Consider the following 21,901-nt stretch of genomic DNA (forward strand, 5'->3'; position numbering starts at 1 on the left):
CACCATACAGAAAATCTTTTCCATTTGGACATTTAAGATTTTCTGGTGGATTTCCTTGCCTCTTGTAAAACCCCAAGCACCTCCTCAGAAAAGGAAGTGCCTGAAAGAGATCAAAACCCTATCACCCACAGTGTTACTTGAAGAGTGGACAAGTAAGGGTGGATGAGAGACCCCTTGTCCTGTATGAGGAGGTCTAACTGGTAAGGTAACCTGTGATTGCCCCTGGTCAGATTCATTAAGTGGAGGGACCAGTGCTGTCTTGGCCAAAAGAGTCGCTAGCAAGAGTTTTGGGGAGTCCAGCTGAATCTTTTGCAGGGCTGTAAGGGGGGAAAGCATAAAGAAACATCCCCTTCCAAGGAAAAGAAAGGATATCCATTTTCCACATCACATGGCATGGCACTCTGGAAGTAAAGATGCTGTCTGTTCAGAAGGGAGGCAGAAATATCTACCCAAGGAATACCCCACCAATGGGCAATGTTGAGAAACGCATCTCTGAAAAGACAATGTTGAGAAACGCATCTCTGAAAAGCATCCATTTGTGAGCCTGTGTTTTGGAACTGTCAGTTTGCCACTAGACTGTGGTCTGAAGAGTTAACTGATAACTGAGAACCACCTCCCAAGCTTGAAGAGCCATCCTGCAGAGGAGGAAATTTTTTGCCTTTCTGCTTGTTGACATACCACATCACTATAATGTCTGTGTACACCTTCAAGGGGTCTGGACAGAACATGGGGTGAAAAGCTTGAAGGGCTAGAATCGGACCTCTCATCTCTTTGATGTTGATATGGTTTGACTTCTGATGTGGGGGCAGAGACCCCTGATCTTATAGTGACCAGAAGAAGCCCCCCCTCCCAAGGTCTGAGGCATCAGTAAACAGTTCTTCAGAAGGGACTGGAGGCTGAAAGGACAGGCCTGGTTGAGAGGAAACTGTTGAATCCAACACTCAAATTCCTTCTTTAGACAGCGAAGGAGAGGTACACTGAAATCCAGAGGGTGACAATGCTGCAGCCAAATTGACTTGAGTTGACGTACCATCGAAGCTTCCACATATGCAGTCTGGCAAAAGGGAGTATTGGAATAGAAGAGGCTATGAATCCCAGGGCCTGAGAAAAAAACCTCACTGGCTGGCATAGCAGTCGGAGGAAGAAGAGACTGAAAGAAGGCTGTTGGTGACAAAACCTTTGGAGATGGAAGAGAGGCCAACATTGGCACTGTCCAAATCCTGTATCCCAGATGCACATGATCCTGAGACTGAGTTAGGATGGACTTTTGGAATTTGAAAGCGAACCCCAGACTGAGAGAGTTGGTGAGCACTGGGAGAAGGTGCCTGAAGCAACAGGTCATCTAGATAAGGAAAAGTCTGAATGACTTCTCCTGCTTAAAGCAATCACAGGAGCTAGACATTTTGTGAATACCCTTGGTGCAGTAGAGGCCGAGTTCCTATCACGTAGTCAAACTTTTACAAGTTTGAACCTCATATGGTCGAGACCATAAGTTTTTACAATTTGTAAAAGTTTGAGCATTTCAATGGAAATCTCCATAACCAGAGGTTTCCATTTTGTTCAATGGGGTGCAATCTCGAGTTTGTTTATTTAAGTAGCGGGGGAGTGCAGGAGTTTTTGTTTTCCATTTTTTTTTATCCTTAGTCAAAGTTTTGTAACTTCAAACATTACGTGTTTGAAGTTATAAGACTTCGACTATATGATCTAGACCCAAGAGATCAAAGGGTAAAGCAGAGAACTGAAAATGAAGGGAAAACACAGAGAAACATCAAAGCTTCCTAAAAAGAGGGTGAATAGGGCTATGAAGTTAAGCATCTTTCAAATCCAAAGACTGCAGAAAATCCTGGGGTAGTAAAAGAGGAAACAGGTTTGAAGAGAAGCATCGAAAAAGAAGGTACTTTAAAAAAGGTGGTAAGCAGGAAGAGATCCAGAAGAGGTCTCAAAGTGCCCTACTTTTGAGGAACTAGGAATATCCTGGAATAAAAACCTTTTCCCATTTCGGAAGGGGGACAGATTGAATTATTCCTTGGTTCATCAGGGACCCTAGAACCTCTGGGAAATGAGGAAGCTGCTCTGCAGGAGGTTGAGGAATACCTGAAAGAGGAGGGAGAGACTTCCATACCCTGAAGTAACCCTGATGGATGATTAAAAGAACCCAAGTGTCTGAAGTGATATCCCAATTTGGAAGACAAACGGAAATCTGAAGCGACAAAGGAACCTGGTCTAAGAAAGAGGGGTGAATTGTCAGAGAAGCACGCTTATCAGATAAAAGGAGCTTGTGGGCCACAGAAATCTGAGAAGCCTTAACAAAAGTGGGCCTGTCTACCACCCTTTCTGTCCTTTGATACCTGGCGGTATTGGCTGTGAACAAAAGCAGATCTAGAAGGATAATTCCTCTGGAACTTCAGGATAAGAAAGTCAAAAATATGTTTAAGATCTTGCAAGGCTTTGCCTTTCTGCTGAAGAGACTTAAACAGGCCAGCAGCAGCAGTCCCAAAAAGATTTTTTATTATCCAAAGGCTTATCTAACAACTTGGCCTTAATGTCCACAGGCAGAGACTGGAGACTAATTCAGGGATAATGCCTAGTGACATACCTAAAAGCTGCAGCCCTGGAAAAGGCGCCAGCAACATCTGGTGAGCTGGTTGAGAAGCAGAACCTAAAAAAAGATGAGGCAGAAGATTTGCCTTCAGAGTCGGGGAGGTCATAAATAACCTGACCTAACCTTGTCATGTAGGTCTGGTAATTAACAGCCCTCAAGGCCAAAGTAGAAGCAGTGTAATCTTTCTTACCAGTCCTCTCCATTTCCCTACTATCCTTAAAGGAAGGCAAAAGTTTGGAAGAGGGCAAGAGCTTAGAAGGTTTGTCAGAAGAGACTGACACCACAGCAGAATCAGCAGAAGGACATTTAAATAAAAACTGACAACCCTCAGGAACCTTCTAGAACCTGTCGGCTTTCTTAGCAGCAGGAGTTTGAGAATCAGGAGACTTGGAAGCATCTAACAAGGCAGTTAACACAGGAGGATCTGCTGATTTGTTTAGGAGTACCCACATAAAGCTACTCCATAATATCTTTGAGTTGTGTCTTTTGAGTTTCAGGCACACAAGAATCCCACTTGAAGTATTCCATCATACTAGCAATTTTGTCCCCAAAAGGCAATTCCTCAAAAGGAGACTCTGGGCTAAGAGGCTTCTCCTTATCAGAACCATAAGCCATATTACAAAGACTCCTAATCCAAGGAATCCAGTTCCGGTTGGTATTTAGAAGGCGTAGAGCTCAATGGAGGAGCAGGTACCGGAACCCTTTGAGGAAGCTTTAGGGCCCTCAAAGTGGCAAACAAGCCCTGAGTAAACTCTTGCCATTCCCTTATAGGTTCATAGAGGATCCTTAGGATGGACTGAAACATGCTTCATTTTTTTTGTCTTCTTGGAAGGGGCATCAGTGTTAACAAAATACCAGAGATTCTGACCCTTTGCAATATTCAATAAGAGAACCCAGAACCTCCTCCCTGACCAGTATATGCAGAATCCCTCTAGGACCCTCAGAAATCGGCTCTGGTTCCCCCTCGACATTTGCAGCAGACACCTGTAAAACCTCAGAGGACATGTGGAAAAGACTATTCCATGCTGGCCTCAGATGGGGTCACAGCAGAAGAATTTGATGTAGATGCCGAATGATCTACAGAGCTGTTACCAGCTTCAAGAGGGACATCCAGTGGTGGCTGGACAGCTAAAGAATCCAGCCAAGACTTTTTGTTTTTGCCTAGTGGGAGTGTCTCTGGGTTAAAGGATTCTGCCATGGTACCCTGGGCTAACTGTTTAAGCCATTGGATTTCAAGATAAATGGCCAAGGAAGATCAACTGCTTGAGTGTCTTGGGCATAAATGACTTACAGATATTCCAAGAGGCATGGTTGTGGGAAGCACGCAAACAAGAAAGCTACTGTTTTTGATGATTCTGTTGGGAAATCTGCCTCCCACACTGAAATTTTCACTTCTTGGATGGCATGAACTCTAAGTAGCAAAATTAAAATACAAGGAAAAAAAACTGGGCACTTATCTGGTCTGGTGGCTGTGTTCAGCACAGCTGGAAGACGTTCAGACCAACTAGCAATAATGGCGTTCGAACTGGTGGGAAGGAAGTTCTGGGTAGCTGCATCTGTATGTCCCTTTTCTGCCCTACGTGTTCTATGCAGGGAGCATAAGCATGATATATGACATGTACAAGATAGTTAGGCTTTGGTATACTGGCCGAGCATTGGGCTGCCCTGGACAGGAGATCACTTCCATTTAGAATACTGCAACAGTGATTATAGAAGGATATCTATATTTGCTGGATAGTCTTGCAGTAATGGCAATGTCTTGAGGGTTTATAATCACGAAGATCAGTTGTAATTTTGTTGTTTAAGTATTGGATGACATTTTATACAAAGACAATTATGTCATATGTAAAAACACTATTACCTTATGCCATGTCTTGTTCTTCAGACAGCAGACATTATTGTTCAAGTGACTGAATTTTCTGTTTGAAAGGAGATTTGTTGTTTTGCTTTAAAATTCCTGTTGCATTCCTGAAAGTGTACTTGCCTTTCTTAATTGTGGAAAGTAGCTGTTGAAATTACAGTCAGGATTATATTACTTGTATAATGACTCATCCATTTGTGAATGAGTGTACTTACAGCCGTTTAAAGACTTTTGGCCAAAGTATGGTTTCTGTTTTGGAATATTACATGACTCTTGATACTTGTGACCAGTAGAAATGATTAAACCAAGCTTCTGTTTGCAAAACTTTGAAAGCTTTTTCTTTAAAAAAAGTTAAAAAATGTTAGATAAGAAACAGGTTACTTTAATTGACTTCTACCTTCAGATGTAAAGAACATAAGTAAATGTTTGTTTCTGCCAGGTATTTTTAACATGATTGAAAAAGCTAGGGATACTGTGAAGAAAAACTTCATAAAAAGAGTTAGAGAAGAAAGTATACATTAAAAAGCTACTATGGCCTGCAGCTGTAGTGAAATGCTGTCAAAGACTCCCATGGACATCAATGTGTTCTCAAAGGAACTTGGCCAGATACAGTTTTTTGTTGACATAAGAATTTCCAGAAGTGAGCTTGTTGAAGTTTCTAAACAAAATTCTTAAAACTTTATATAAGGGTAAAGCCTTCCATATTCCCCATACTTGAGGCTGTACATCCTCTGTCCCTTACTTAAAATGACCAGCTGTGTGCTTTCCTCATGTTGGTGATGGTGTACTTTGCTTTACCCTGTTTATCTGACACACTCAAACTGGTTGTGGGGTGACCCAGTTGGTAGCACTCAAAACAAGTTATTTCTGCCAGTAGATAGCTTCTGTCTTTCTTTGCTCCAGTGTCTGTGATGCTAACTATTTACTCTCAAAATATCTTATTGTCACAAAGCTGAGGTGGTATCCATTCTGAATTTGGGAGCTTCATAATTTCATCTGTTTTGTAAAGACAAGAAGTTTTCTGCAGACATCTGAGAAATTCTCCCCCAAAATTTATTTTCTGTAAAAGGAAGATGTCATTAAGCATAAAACCTCAATATGAGCATGCGTAATTGCAAACAGAGACCTAAAATCAAGAAGAATCTTTTTGAGTCGCACAAAAAATTATCTTATCGTTGGAAGACATGGGGAAAGAAACTGTCCCCTTTTTTCTTGCTATCTTGGATCTTCACATATATCTGTGAAGATTTGCATCCCTTCCTTCTGTTAAACTGACAGTGGTAACAAAAATACTTGTTGCCGTGTACTTATTTAAAATATTCTGCAGCAAAGTATTATCCGTAGGTGTACTAGACAATCATTCTGAAAAGACAATTAGTTTATCAACTGTAGTTTATTTACTTACCATATCTAGAAGGGATAGAGGGGCCAGACCTCAGTTGAATTTATGGTTACCCATCCATTTGTGTAGGTAAGATTTAAAGAGAGTGAGTGAGTTACTTTGACATGGAATGGAGACTTATTCCAAAGGTAGGGGGTATTCTTGTGAAAAATCTTTCCTCCAACAGGTCTTGTTTGTGTCGTTATGTAGTTTTGGGGTCCTAGAGGACAAATGTGTGGCATTTCCAGCTTTATAAACATGTAGGAGGTCAAGCAGGGTGTGGTAACTTGCAGCATTATAGATCAAGTAACAATTGTCATGTAAAAGTTTGTGAGAGACAGAATAGAGAGAGAACTTTTTAGATGCAGTCTGTGGCTTAGGACACTAATACCTTTTTATTTTCTCTCTTTGGACCATATGTTTGTATTCATACATTCCAAAGGCAGTATTTTATTCAAACATGCGCGTGATAAGGGAGGAGAAGAGCAGGATATTGACTTCTTGGACCTGAAGAATGAGCTTTAGTAATTTATTGGTTTAAGTAGAAAGATTTCCTAATGACAGTTCACATGTGGAGGTCAGAGGAGAGTTCATTTTCCACAAATGTGGCCAAATCTCTGTCCAGTTTGTGAGGGGTTATTTATGTAGTAGATGCAAGGGTGTCTTAAGAGTTGCTACATTTTTTGCTTTAAGCTTCAGTCCATGGTAGTGACACTTCTACAGGTAAGGCCTGCTTGGTGGATATGGGTGTCACCTGGGTTGTTGATGGTAGCCCTGAGTTTGCAGTCATCAGTAAACTTGGTCATCTGGAGATTGCTGATGTCCGTGAAGTATATGCCAGAGAACAGTAGTTCCAGAGCAAAGCCTTGGTGGATGCTGCTGATGATGAGCCTTTCTGAGGGAAGAATGCCACCAACCCTTTTTGAACGGCTTCTGTCTGTTAACCAGTTTATCCAGTGAGTTACATAAGGGTTAATATTTAGCTGCCTCATTGTATCAATGAGGCCAGACTGTGAGATAGTGTTGAACTCTTTGGCTAGGTCTGGATAAATTTTATGATGCTTTTAAATGTGTATGTGCATAATTGTGCTATGTCCCTTGTCTTGCTCTTTACTTAAGTATATCTTCATATATTTTCTCTTAAAGCAGTCATCCAGGTTAAGCAGGCAGGATCTGCCCATGATAACGTCAGATTGCTAGGGATCAGGTGATTGTAAACTCTCAACACCTCAAGACTGGTGGCAACGCACGATGCATCGGAGACCATACAGGTGCAATTAACCATAGGCAAGACTGCTCTGCAAATTGTAGCATGTTACAGGCCACCCTCACAAACTCAGGAACCTCACATGGCCTTCCTGAAAACACTAGAGGAGATAAATGTATCACCTAACACCATCATACTAGGTGACTTCAATTACCCTAATATAGACTGGGAACACTACTCAAGCCCAAACACCCTAGCCCAAAAGTTCCTGGAATTCATAAACTCAAATGCCATGGAACAACTAGTCACCATCCCCACAAGAGGAGAAAACATACTTGATCTAATCATCACGAACATGGGAGCACAATGTTCAACACCGGAAGTATACCCCTCACTGGTGAGATCAGATCACAACTAATCTCGCTGGAGGTCCTCATCCCACCCCCACCTGAAATAAAAAGACCACAGTAAAGAACTTCTCGAAGCCGACTTCACACTTCTAAACACTAGTGTCGTCTCCTTTAAGGCCCCCGACCTGGCGGAAAACAGTACTCAAGCCGCTGAATCACTTACAAATGCCTTCTACCAGCACCTGCAGGACTGCATGGATAAGGCAATCCCAAGCAAAACAAAGACTCTTTGTACCAAAGGCAAGCGTCCAGTCTGGTGGACCCCAGCCATAAACAAACTCTACAACAAAAGGAGGAAGCTACTACAAGATAGAGCAAAATCCTTAAAAGGTAAGACACCCTTGATCACTATAAGTAAAAAACTAAGAGCTCTCATAAAATCTTCCAAAGCAAATTTTGAGAGAAAAATAGCTAAAGACTCAAAAGACAATCCTAAGGCCTTCTTTAGCTATGTTAGAAACCTGGGAGGAAACTCCCAGATATGTTCAGAACTAGTTCAAAATGATGTGAAGATTACTGATCCTACAGACATTGCCAACATACTGGCTGACCGGTTCTCTATACCAAGCGATTGCAGCCCCCCAAACATCTCCAACGCCCAAGTGAGAACTGCTCTCTCCAAAGCAAAAAACACAGCATCCATGGGACCTGATGGTGTCCCCGGCTGTGTGCTCCACGAACTCAACGAGGAATTAAACCCACAGCTAGGACAGCTGTTTAATCATAGTCTTACCTCTGGATACGCACTCCAGGAGTGGCGCACTGCAACTGTGGTCCCACTTCACAAAGGCGGTGCCTCCACCGACCCTGGAAATTACCGGCCCATTAGCTTGACAAGCCTTATCTGCAAAGCCATGGAGAGGATCATAATGGACCTCATAAATAGACATAGGGAATTTGCAGACTTTGGATCCATCCCAGTTTGGCTTTGTCAAAGGCAGATCATGCCTTCTAAACTTGGTTGACTTTTTCGAAACAGTCACCAAAGCCATTGCTGAGGGAAAGGCAGTCCATACAGCCTACCTCGATCTGGCGAAGGCCTTCGATACAATACCCCACTCGGGTATCATTGAAAAACTCATCAGCTTAAATGTTAACCCATACATCACAAGATGGGTTGCAAACTGGCTGAGTGACAGAACCCACAGGGTCAGAGTTGCTGGCGCCATGTCAGACTCAAAGCCTGTCACAAGTGGTGTACCACAGGGCTCAGTCCTGGGCCCACTCTTGTTTGGCATCTACGTTTCCGAAGTACAAGCAAACACAGGAGGGTTATGGCTGACAAAGTTTGCAGATGACTGCAAACTGGGCCATAGTAGAAAACACATCTGACACAGATATCCTTCAGAAGGGTCTCACAGAAACGGATAACTGGTGCCAGAGCCATGGCCTAAAGTTAAATGCCAAAAATGCATAGTCATACCCTTCGGGAAAAACAAGGTTACCCCTAGCTACCAAATAGGTGGCAATCCACTGAGCACAGAAGAAGTTATCAGGGACCTGGGGACCCAGGTTGATAGTAGTCTGTCATTCGACACCCATGTAGCTAAAGTAGTTAGGAAGACCTTCTACATTGCCCACCTTATCATGAAGGGATTCTCATCTAGATCAAGGGAGGTCATAGTCTCCCTATACTCATCACTCATCAGACCAATGATTGAGTACATTGCCCCATTCGGAATGTATCTGACCCGACACTTGCAGCAGCTGGAGAGGCCGCAAAAGTTCCTCACCAAAAGGATAAAGGGTCTCAAACATCTGTCCTATGCTGCCCGACTGAAAGAACTCCAGCTCTATTCAGTCGCTTACCGCTTGCTCAGAGGTGACCTTTGCCTAACATACAAGGCCATGTCAAACCCAGATTTGATGAATATGCTTCACCTCAAAAAATCTAGATCCGTCAGAGCCACAAGGGTGGGAGACTTAAACCTCGACACGGCTATTAACAGGACGTGCTGGAGGGATATATTAATTACCCAAAGACTCCCTATGCTGTGGAACAAAATCCCGGTATATGTGAGGCAGAGCACCTCACTGGCCTTGTTCAAGAGAAATCTTGACCAATGGATGGGAGATCGCAGATATACCCCAGGGATTACCTCAGTGTCACTGCTCGACAGAGGCACAGCAAAATAATGGGTATAGTTCCCCATACTAAAGGGGTGGCGTAAGCCACAAAACTATGGGCTAGGCTTGTAAATGCCCTCGGGCAGATAGCCTAGTATGAACCTATGAACCTCAGTATCCTTATTTATGAATTCCATGATGGTGCATTCCATTATCTTACAGATGAGGCTGGCAAGGCCAATTGGTGTGTAGTTTCTAGTGTCCTTGCCTTCAGTGACTTCCCTTAGCCCAGTATGGCAGATGTTTTCCAACTTCAGTGTGCTATTTGCATGTTTTCTAAGTAATTTGATTAATGCTTTTGTTTATCTAAACTCACTTTCAAGCCTTTTCAATTCCTCAAACATGGTTGCCAATTGCTATGCTGTCTTGGAGACTGAATACCTCAACATTTAACCTATTGACCATCTCAAACTTTATCATCCATCGTAGAGTTTTCTATTCACTTGCTTCCTCACTCAATGTCATGGGTGAATACTTTTTGTCCATAACTGTTTATTGCCAAATTTTTCCCTTCTCAAGGGTTACATCTGTGGAATGCCTGTATCCAGACAGTCATTAGACTCCACAGTGCTCCAATTTGGTGAATTTTATGATATTTTTTTAAAAATTAATCTTTTTTCTAAAATTGTCTGCATGGATTAGAACAATGTGGCCAAAGCTTCTAACCAACACGGAGATAAAAAAAGAAATCAAACTGGAATTTTCTGTGGATAGAAAAGGGAGGCTCTGCCTTCATTGTCAAGGCTGCCACTACTGTCCCTGTCGAGTAACATTCAGTAGTGATATACTATTTATATTGTGTGGGATTGGAACACAAGAGTAACTTTGGGTCGGACTTTTTGTCCCTGATGTTCATCGTGCATACAGCTGCAGTCATAACAGATGGGTTCTCCTGCCGTCAGGCGGGTCCTCGGTCGGCCGAATTCCAAAGTCTAGGTCCGGCGTCGGTTGTTGTCGCTTCTTCCCTGACGTCAGTGCGACAGGGGTATAAAAGAACCAGCCGACGCCATTTTCTTCAGTCTTTCTTGCCGCGTGGTGCCCGAAGCAGAAGCAGTTCGCAAGTGCCGGTCGGCCAGCTCCTGAGATTACGAAAAATTTGGAACCGAAGTCTTCTTAAAAGCTAAGTACCCCGTTGGGGAAACTTTTTCTTGCCTCAGACCGATGTCAGACAAAGTTAATAATTGTATTTCTTGTGGGAAGCAAATACCGCATAAGGATTTTCATTCCCTCTGTATACCTTGTTTAGGCCCAGTCCACGACATCTCGGTCTGTCGCTTTTGTGCTACATTCAACAAACGCACTATTAAGCGTCGGGCGGAGTTCACCCAGCATTTTTTGGGAAAGCATTTAACTATACTATGTCGTCGGATACTCCGACTCCGGTTTTGTCTAAAAAACGCAAAAACAAGGACCGACACTCTAGGTCCGCGGCCTCTACCAACACCATGCCAAAGCTGACTACACGTGGTTCGGTTCTCAGCGAGGCGCCTACGCAGCCCCTGATTACCGACAACACATCTTTGGCGGTGTCTCCTGTACCCGAGGTCGCAGGCTCCTCGGCCCACACCCTGACTACAGATACCGAAGCCACGCTTGGCGTTGAAACACAGAATGTGGACAGGTCCACCTCCACTCAAGGTGTCTTCAGATCTTCCTCTTCTTTCTCCGTCAAGGCTTTTACCAAGTCTAAAGCTACCATGCACCCTAAGAGACCAGCTACACAGGCCCCATCTCCAGGCCCCATGCCTAAGAAACAGATGCTTAAAATGGCTGAGGATTTAATTACTCTAATCAGATGTTCTCAGCCACCTCCGGACAAAAGACCCAGAGTGGAGGAAGATTCCCCCTCCTCTGATCAGGGCTCCATTATTTCAGAGCACTCTGATTATCAGGAACAGTCTTACTCCCCTTTTGAAGACTGATGCAGAGGAGTCTTTTCCTTCTGTATCCCCCCCCCTGAGGATTACTCATTTGGTGAAACTCTGCATACCTTAAGGGAACACTTCCACTAGGAAGGCCAGGATTATTCAGATTCCAAGAAAAGACTCGGGGAGTTTCTTTTGTTACCCCAGCACAAGCCTCTGGCTATACCTCCTGCCCTAGACATCCTAGATGATGTTTACTCGGAGGCCTGCCTTAACCCGGACTCTCTTCCTCCAGCTCCAGTTAAGCCTGACTGGTACTACAGGGTTCCTGACTCGCACCAATTTCTATACAAAAGCCATGCTGCTGACCTAAAAACCATCTCACAGGGGCCCAAGGGAGTTAAGGCCTCCATTGCCAAAAACCCATTGCCTTCCGAGAGAGATTCCAGATCCTTAGAAAGGTGGGGAAAAAAGGTATATACCTCGGCTACCTTATCCATGAGGGCCTTAAACTGTCAGTTTCATATGCTAAAATACCAACAGTTTCTGTTATCTCAATTGAAAAGTAAAATGTCACAACCTGAGCAACCAGACATGAAGGAGTTGCAGGATATGATGCATAGTGCAGAACAAGTGGGTAAACATACCTTACAATGTGGTTTTGATGCTCTAGAGGCCTCATGTAGAGCTGCTGTTACAGGCTCAGTCATACGTAGGCATGCCTGGCTCAAGGAACAAGCCTTGCCTGATCATGTCAAAGCTAAATTACTAGACGCCCCTCTTCAAAAGGATGTACTATTTGGGGCAAATGCTGAGGAAGTATTACGGAAAATGGAGGAAAAGGCTAAATCAATGCAAACTGTGAAAGAATTTCTGCAGGTTCAACCCCACGTTTTAGTAGAAATTGGCCTTCCAAAAACTGGTCCTTTCCTGCCACAGACAGACCCCAAAGAGGCAGATACAGGCGCCCGAGGAGCAGAGGACAATCACAAGGCTCGTACAGAAGCAGACAGTGGTAAGCTCCTACACAAAGAGGTGGAGAGGACAACTCGCAATCTTTCAGAAAGCAAACCCAGTGACTTTCCCCTTTGTATGCCAACCAGGTCTCAAATGGCAGCCCCCTTAGGAGGAAAGCTGGCACTATTCTCAAAAAATTGGCATATTGTCACAAAGGACAATTGGATCCTGGACATTATAAACAGAGGCTACAAATTCCATTTTCATACCCTTCCAAAAATGAAAGGCATGCCAAACCTGCCACACAAAGGGCAGAGGCACAAAAGCAAATTTTAGATCTTATAAACATGAAAGCTATTCAAGAGGTACCTACACACGAACAAGGTCAAGGTTTTTATTCCAGGCTATTTCTGGTGCCAAGGAAGGGAAAAGATTGGAGACCTATTTTGGATCTTTCCATCCTAAACACATTCCTACTGCACTAAAATTCAAGATGCTCACTCTACAGCAACTTCTTCCCATGCTGGGCAAGGAGTCTTGGCTGGTAACATTGGACCTCAAGGAGGCATACCTGCATGTCCCAATCAGACAAAATTGCAGAAGATACCTCAGATTTCTTGCAGGTTCAACCCATTATCAATTCTCTGCATTGCCCTTTGGTTTATCTACTGCGCCCAGAGTATTCACGAAATGCCTGGCACCAGTAATTGCCTACTGCAGACTTCAAGGAATACAAATATACCCTTATTTGGGCAACTGCCTGATCCAAGCGGACAGCAAGCACATTCTTCTGAAACATCTGGCTTGTGTAATAATGTTATTAAACTCTCTAGGATACACAGTCAACAAAGAGAAATCAAGACTAATACCCTCTCGGAAGATAATTTTCCTGGGTGCCAATTTGGACACAAACACCCAGATGGCCTACCTCACGCCAGAGAAGCAGGGGCAACTAATTCAATATTTCAGAACACTGGCAAATTGCACCAGGCTAACTGCAAGGAAAATCCTGCAGGCTCTGGGATTCATGGCATCTTGCATCTTACTAATCCCATGTGCAAAGCTGCATATGAGAACTACAATGGTACCTAAAAAACATATGGTCTCAACACAGCCACAGTTTGGAAACAATAATACCACTAATTCCATGTCTGCAAAAGGAATTTCTGTGGTGGGTTCAAGCATGTCAAACAAACACAGGTCTTCCATTCAGCAAGCCTCAGGCAAATCAAGTCATCACAACAGACGCCTCGGACTACGCCTGGGGGGCGCACATGACAGACCGGTGCATTCAGGGCAAATGGTCCCAAAAAGAAAAGCACCTTCACATCAATCAAAAAGAAATGCTAGCAGTAATAAATGCCATTATAGCTTTCAAGGACCTTCTACAACCAGGTCAGCTGTTGATAAGAACAGACAACACCACAGTTATGTGGTACATAAACAAGCAGGGAGGAACACATTCTTATCCCCTATGCAGACTGGCCATGTCGCTTTGGAACATGGCCATGGACCTACAAATAGAACTACAAGCACAGTACTTGCCAGGCAAGGAAAACACGCTGGCAGACGACCTAAGCAGGAATATGACAGATCCACACGAATGGAAGTTGCATCCAAAAGATTTTACAGAAATAATCCAAGAATGGGGAAGGCCAGACATAGATCTCTTTGCCTCCCACAAAAATCATCAATTGACAAAATTCTGCTCAAGGATCTTCCATCCAAAGGCCTGGAGAGTGGCCGCTGTCTCTTTCAGTTGGACATCAATGACAGTTTATGCCTTCCCACCTCTTCCTCTGCTGCCCAAAGTCCTATTGAAGACCAGAGCAGACAGACCAAAGATGATCCTCATTGCTCCGGACTGGCCAAGGCAACACTGGTACCCACTCCTGAGGAGCCTGACGATTCCCACCATGGACCCTGCCTCTAATGCCTCTTCTTCTGACTCAGCACAGCTTCAAAACTCTTCACAGTCAGCTGAAAACACTCAATCTAGCCGCATGGAAGATTCCTTAGCATCGCAGCAGGCCCTGCTCTCCAAGGAGGTGCAGGATGTCATTTTGGAGGCCAGAAGGCCATCAACTAGAAAAGCTTACTCTGCAAAATGGAAACGTTTTGTGTCTGGAATGAGAAAAAGGGCCAGCGCCCTGGAAAACTGAATTTACCTCAAATACTACAATGTTTGGCTGAACTGCTAAGCAGTGGACTTTCGTTCTCCTCCATCAAAATCCATGCCTCAGCCATTTCTGCAGAATACAACACTGATCCTCCTTTATTCTCTCACCCTCTATTAAGACAGTTCCTCAGAGGGGCTAAGAATTTAAGACCTCCAAGAAAACAACCAGTACCTGCTTGGGATCTTAATTTCATTCTGGAAAAACTGACTTTGCCTCCTTTTGAGCCAGCTGCCTCATCAGATTTACAATATTTGTCCTGGAAAACAGCTTTCCTTCTGGCTATCACTTCAGCTCGTAGAGTTTCAGAACTACAGGCTTTTATGGCTGTCCAGCCTTTTATCATCTTCCATCAGGACAAAGTTTCATTACGTACCAACCCGTCCTTTATGCCTAAAGTGGTATCCAGGGTAGCTTTAAATCAGGCCATACATTTACCTACTTTTTATCCTAATCCTCAAAACAAAGGGGAGAGATTACTGCATTCCTTGGACATCCACAGACAACTGCGTTATTATTTGGACAGAACAAAACCTTTCAGAAAATCAGAACAGCTTTTTGTGGCCTATGCGGTAGGAGCTCAAGGAAAGCCAATTTCCAAACAGACAATCTCAAAATGGATAGCCCATTGCATACGCTTTTGCTATTCCTTTCATGGCAAAACTGTACCTACAGGCATTAGAACTCATTCTACCAGGGCCACAGCCACCTCTGCAGCCTTCCTCAGAGGGGTTCCTACCAAGGATATTTTAGAAGCAGCCACTTGGAGTTCTGTGCATACCTTCTCCAAGCACTACAACCTACCATTATACTCCAAATCTAGAGCAGGCTTTGCCACTGCAGTCTTGCAGGGCATTTTGGCTCCTCCTGGTTCCACCTAGTGCCTACCACCCCTTTCTTAGCTTTGGGATTCTACCCATCTGTTATGACTGCAGCTGTATGCACGATGAACATAGTACAGTTTTGTACCTACCATAAATGTAGATGTTCGAGTGCTAATACAGCTGCAGTCCATGTTGCCCTCCCTCCTTCCCCTCTAGGGGTATTCTTTTATGGTGTACTTGCTTGCAACTACTGGTCTTTGATTATATTGCATTGCATTATTACATAATTTTATGTATTGCCTTCTTTCTGGGGGCACCTGACATCTGGGGCAAGAAAAACTGAAGAAAATGGCGTCGGCTGGTTCTTTTATACCCCTGTCGCACTGACGTCGGGGAAGAAGCGACGACAACAGACGCTGGACCTAGACTTTGGAATTCGGCTGACCGAGGACCCGCCTGACGGCAGGAGAACCCATCTGTTATGACTGCGGCTGTATTAGCACTCTAACATCTACATTTATGGTAGGTACAAAACTGTACTTTTTTTTTTTTTTTTTTTTTTTTGAGCACTGTAATAACCCACCCCCAATCTGAGTGTTGCCATGCTTCCATTTCCTGATATTTGTTGGTGATTGTTTCTCTGAACCTCAGTTTGGGGGGAAGTCACTTTATCAGGAGTACTTGCCCATTCATTGCACAGTCATATGTGTCATTAGCAAGAGAGAATTGTAAACTCCTCAGTTTCTCATATTCTTGCCATGCTTCTGTACCACTGAGCAATTCAAAGTGAATATTTTGAATTAGCTGCTTGAATATACATCTCTTGTGTATTTTTTTTTTTTTTTTTTATGATTTATGTTTATACTGAATCTTTTTAGTACTTTGAGATAGTTTTACAAAATTAAGATGTTTCATGTTTTCTATGTCCTTTCCTGATTGTATGTGCATAATTGTGCCATATACGCCTGTTGTCTTGCTCTTTAAGCTAGGAATATTATGCTGTACTTTCTTACAATTTAACTTTTTGCTTAAATCAGTTTAGGAATGAGTAAGGTTTGTAGCAAATTAATTTTAATGGTCAATTGTTCAGTTGTGTGTGTGTCTGTTTGTAATGAAAGATACGGCAGTCTACTTTGTTCCCCCCTTTATCTTGAAAGATAGCAGTGGCCGTCCACAGGTTCACAGTAGGAATCTGCTGCAACCCTTAAGAATGTGAATAGGTAGACACTATATTTGCTACATTGTTAGCAGTATTAGATATTGTATACAAATCATCTGCTTTGCATTCATCAATTTTGTGTTGGTCTGCACACATTTTCCATTATGGAATGTGTAATAAACCATGTTCATTTTTGCATGATTATGACCTATGTCACAGCTGAAAAGTTTCCAAGGAGCAGCCTTCTTACCCCGCTAGCTTGAACGTAACACAGCTGCATTTTCCACCACTCTTAAACTTCGTAGTTAACTCAAAATTGTCAAGCTTTTCGAAGCGTGCTGTCCTTCTCTCTCTCGACCAATGACAGAAAATAAACTATCTGATTTAGTAACATCTGCCAGCTTGACTTGATATTTGATCACACTTGACTTTTTTCTTTTTTTTTTTGCAGTTGTTCCTGTAAAACAAGTTCATGCTCTGACCATCAGCTGGGCACTTCCATCACAGATGAAGCATTACAGGTCTTTATACATCTGTTTATTTCATTTTATTTAATTTGATTTGAAGTTACTAGCCAGTGTGGAGCACTGATCACAAGTGACGAATTTCAGTCTCTAGTGGGGTGGGGTGGGGGGGGGGTAGGATATAAAAAATAGTACAGTATTAAGACAAATAGAATGAGATCCTTGGATAACAATTGAATTAAATTTGATAATTTGTTTTCCATATGATATGCTAAAGCAGGAAAGTAGACTTGTGATAAGCCGACACTTAGAATCTGAAACCAGCTGGGTGTGGCAAAACGGTTACGGTGGAAAATGGTTCAGCATCCCAATGAACAGAGTTCTGTACTATTAGGAGAGAACTGAGGCATGATTCTGGACTCACAGCTGAACTTATGAAGAAGATTACCAGTTTGTCTGTCTCTCTCTGCCATTGTGCATGTTTAGTTCTGTACTGGTCAGTGCTCACTGTTTTGCAAACTTTTTCTTTCTGCTGCTCCCATTAAGGGTTGCCACATCAGGTCATCTGTTTCCATTTCTTCCTGTCCTCTGCATCTTGCTATGTCACACCAATCACCTGCATGTCTTCTCGAACTACATCCATAAGCCTTATCTTAGGCCTTCCCTCTTTTCCTCTTACCCGACAGCTTCATCCTTAACATTCTTCTCCCCATATACCCAGTATCCCTCAACACATATCCAAACCAATGCAATCTCACCTCCCTGGCTTTCTCCAAACCGTCCAACTCAACTTGACCCTCTAATATACTAATTTCTAATCCTGTCCATCCTCATCACACCCAATGCAAATCTTAACATCTTTAAGTCTGCCACCTCCAGCTCTGACTCCTGTCATGTCCTTGTCTTGCGTTGCAGTACTGGACATCCAGCCAACATACCAAAGCCTTTAGATAAGAGGAGCATGTGGCATTGCATGTCAGAGCCACAAACCTATGTCTGCTATATGTGTGACATCTGTACGTACCCAACTCAGAACTTTTCTGCTGCAGTGATCTACAGACGTCCGATTGCCAGCTCATACAATCCAGTTGTTCGTTTGTCTTCAGCTTTCCATATTCAAGGTAAGTGCCCTTTTGGGATTTTTGATTATACCTTTTTTCTTGTATTCCAGATGTACATGTCAGCTAGGAAGGGAAAGTGTGGTTGTGGAAGACCGATTCCACACAAGGACATGCATGACAAGTGCTTGTTTTGCTTAGGGGCATCTTATAGGCCTTCCCTTTCACTCTTGCTGGTACCTGTCTGTCACAAAGTACTCCTGACACTCTTCACCACCCACTCCACCCTGCCTGCACTCTCTTATTCACCTCTCTTCCACACTCACCATTACTCTGAACTGTTGATCCCAAGTATTTAAACTCATCCACCTTCGCCAGCTCTACTCCCTGCATCCTCACCACTCCTCTGTCCTCCCTCTCCATTCACACACATATATTCTGTCTTAGTCCTGCTGACCTTTATTCCTCTCCTCCCTAGAGCATATCTCCACCTCTTCAGGGTCTCCTCAACCTGTTCCCTACTGTTACTACAAATCACTGTCATCCGCAAACATCATAGTCCACTGGGACTGAACTAAAAGCACTACCTAGTGGTATGTAGATATTTGAAACCACCAGGAAAATGCCCCTTCTGTTGCTGAATCCAGCATTCAGTCAGACATTTTGATCAGTGGTACTGCATGCAGGCTCACACTTGTCTATATTTTTCTATGGTTGAACATTAACAACCGCTAAAATAACAGAGCTCATTTAGTGGCATTGTGTGTGGTGCTGTGCTGTACACTTTGTAAATAAAAGGTACAATATCTGTCTGCAGATGGGCAAAAATGCCGACTGCATAAATGATCACAGTTAAGGATGTTCTAGTTCTAAGTAATGAATTATAAATGCAGCTTTCTGCTTCTGCAAGTTTGACACTGTCAGTTTAATATTTTATTATTTCTGTGCAATCCCTAACTTTATTTTTTATTTTATTTATTTAACATTTGTTGTACAAGCTGTGATGGCATTTAATGTGTGACTGGGACTTGCAGTAAAAGCCCAGTCACACTGTAGGCATTCCCTTGCAGTAGATCAGACATTTGAAGTATTCCCACATGAAGACATTCTTACCTGCATCAGGTTTTCCAACAGTCTTGCCCTGCACTACTGCTGACTGTACATAATGAGTTGTGCCTCTGTTTTCTGTTCTTTTCTCATGAAAAAAAATGCTTAGTGTTTTCTTGTAAAAGGTTCTACTTCTCCATTGTTTTTTGTTTGGATTATATACTATGCCTTTTTAAAATTGCTGATGTCTAGTTCTTCCACCTCTTCAGTTTCCCCTGGACTGATGCATTTCAGGAATATACTGGATCCCTCCCTAGTATGTGCATACCAGTTTGCTTTGTTTTAGGCCTTCTGCTGAATACACAGTGTTGCCCCTCCCTCGATTCAGAATTCAGCCTTGTAATCCTAACCTTATCTTTTCTAGGAATCCTGCCTTAGCTTCTGTAGATCAGACATTTGAAGTATTCCCACATGAAGACATTCTTACCTGCATCAGGTTTTCCAACAGTCTTGCCCTGCACTACTGCTGACTGTACATAATGAGTTGTGCCTCTGTTTTCTGTTCTTTTCTCATGAAAAAAAATGCTTAGTGTTTTCTTGTAAAAGGTTCTACTTCTCCATTGTTTTTTGTTTGGATTATATACTATGCCTTTTTAAAATTGCTGATGTCTAGTTCTTCCACCTCTTCAGTTTCCCCTGGACTGATGCATTTCAGGAATATACTGGATCCCTCCCTAGTATGTGCATACCAGTTTGCTTTGTTTTAGGCCTTCTGCTGAATACACAGTGTTGCCCCTCCCTCGATTCAGAATTCAGCCTTGTAATCCTAACCTTATCTTTTCTAGGAATCCTGCCTTAGCTTCTGCTTTGGCCAAACTAGAAGGATCCAGAGATGGAATTGATAAAGTTGCTTTAAAAAAAGGCAAAGCATTTTCCAAAAAGGAAGAACACACATTGAAGGAGAATATTTCAGGAGGACATCTGGGAAAGATACTTGTGACTACCAAAAGTACTGCCATGAAGAAGTACCATAGTTAACCTTCTGCCACCTTTAATTTTACCATACCTTTTGGGTTTCTAATACCATGACTGGAATGGACCCCATTCCTAAGTCAACATGTTATTAAAGTTCAAGAAATTAGTATTTCAGTCTTTAACGTTGGCCAGAAATGCTCCTCGCAGCAGCCACAGTGTGCCCAGAAATTACTTGTACTGAAATTCATCTGGGTTTGCATGTCTCTGTAACATGTCTAAGTATGACTGTAAATTATTTTTTGAGGCCTATTGCTCCTACTCCTATTGTCTGGGTATCCTCCTCCTACATTGCCCTCATTTCGGCTTGTAAGCCTTGGTATTTTTACTTTGTGTCTCTCTCTACATAAGACACTGTAGTTAAATGAGTGTAGCAATTTCAATGATCAAGGCTACTTTTTTCTTTTCATGTATAACTATATGTGGTTTTCTAGCATCTGCTTTTAGAACTGTTGGTAATGGCTGATCCCATGTGATATAAACTTCATCATTTTCTACAAATGCTTCTCAGCTACTTCATTATTATAATGTTTGCATAATCCCCAATGCAACAGTCTTGTCACATTATTATGCTTTTTAGTTTACAGGCCTTCTGCCATTAATGTTTCACACTCCGCAACCAGTTGTGAGACTGTTTCCAGTTCTGTTTTACAAAACCTGCATTTATCTGTTTCTCCCACATCTTCAATGGACTTTATAAACTACCATGTATGTAGTCCACTCTCCTTGGCCGCCAATATTAACCTTTCATCTTTTGGTTTAAATTCACCTCACCTTAACCACTCCTGTGTTTGATCCTGATTGACATAAGGTTGTTCCAGGACTTTTCTGAACTTGCTGCTATATTTATGCATTTTCCACATTTCTTGCCTTCTCATCTGATCCTTCGTCTTATATTCTTACTTTTGTTTTTGGCACGTTCAGTTGCTGCCTGTTTATCTACTTTGTGGTTTGATTTCCATTCCTGCTCAACGCCGATATGCTTCTACTAAACTAATCAGGGAAGTTATCTTAGACTTACTCTCCTCATCTTTTAAGACTTTTACTATGTTTGGATCTTGAGTTCAGCAGTCCTTTGCTGACAGATCTCTACATGTAATTAGTTTTGAGGAGGCCCATATCTCCTTCAGAACGGGGAATATATAATCTTGGTATACACTGATTTTTTTTTTTATATATATATAATATATATATATATATATATATATATATATATATATATATATATATATATATGTATGTATATAAATCATTTGATAAGCATGAAGCTTTTTGCTTGCTTTTCTGTCCAACTGATCCCAATACCTGTTGTGACCAGTCATCTCAAAACTGCAAGTTAGAACAGGAAGAGAAAATTGGCTTATAGCTGGACTTTGTTCCTATATGTCGGGGCTGTTTTCAGTATTAATTTTAGTCTTCTAAAATATTCCTTACTAAGTTTTATTAGCATTTGTAAATGTTTCATTGTTGATCCTTCATCACTTCTCAAATATTTATGCACTCCCTCTAGCTCAAGTTCTTTACGTCACATTCCTGTCCCACACTGATATTTTCTTGGTGCTGCAGCTCCCCTGCTTTAAAGGTTACTTTTGCATGTTTATCAAGACTAAATGACATTCTCGTGTCATCTGAGAAAGTTTTGACCACTTGCCAGTTGTGCTTTTAGTTCCGTATTTGATGAACTGTAGTTTTAAGTCCTCAACAAAAAGAAAATGAGAAGTCTTTTTTTG

The 21,901-nt window shown here is 42.4% G+C and overlaps 1 protein-coding gene across 1 annotated transcript in view; it reads left to right on the forward strand.

Annotated features, from left to right (window-relative positions):
- Window positions 1-21,901, forward strand: part of NRDC (nardilysin convertase) — an 853,803-nt gene that overhangs the window by 129,759 nt on the left and 702,143 nt on the right. The window contains exon 10 of the mRNA XM_044086887.1: window positions 17,022-17,105. Coding sequence (XP_043942822.1) covers window positions 17,022-17,105 — 84 coding nt within the window. The remainder of the gene's footprint in view (window positions 1-17,021; window positions 17,106-21,901) is intronic.

The sequence above is a fragment of the Protopterus annectens genome, chromosome 10.part0 (genome assembly GCF_019279795.1).
Source record: "Protopterus annectens isolate FY-2018-M chromosome 10.part0, PAN1.0, whole genome shotgun sequence".
NCBI lineage: Eukaryota > Metazoa > Chordata > Ceratodontiformes > Protopteridae > Protopterus > Protopterus annectens.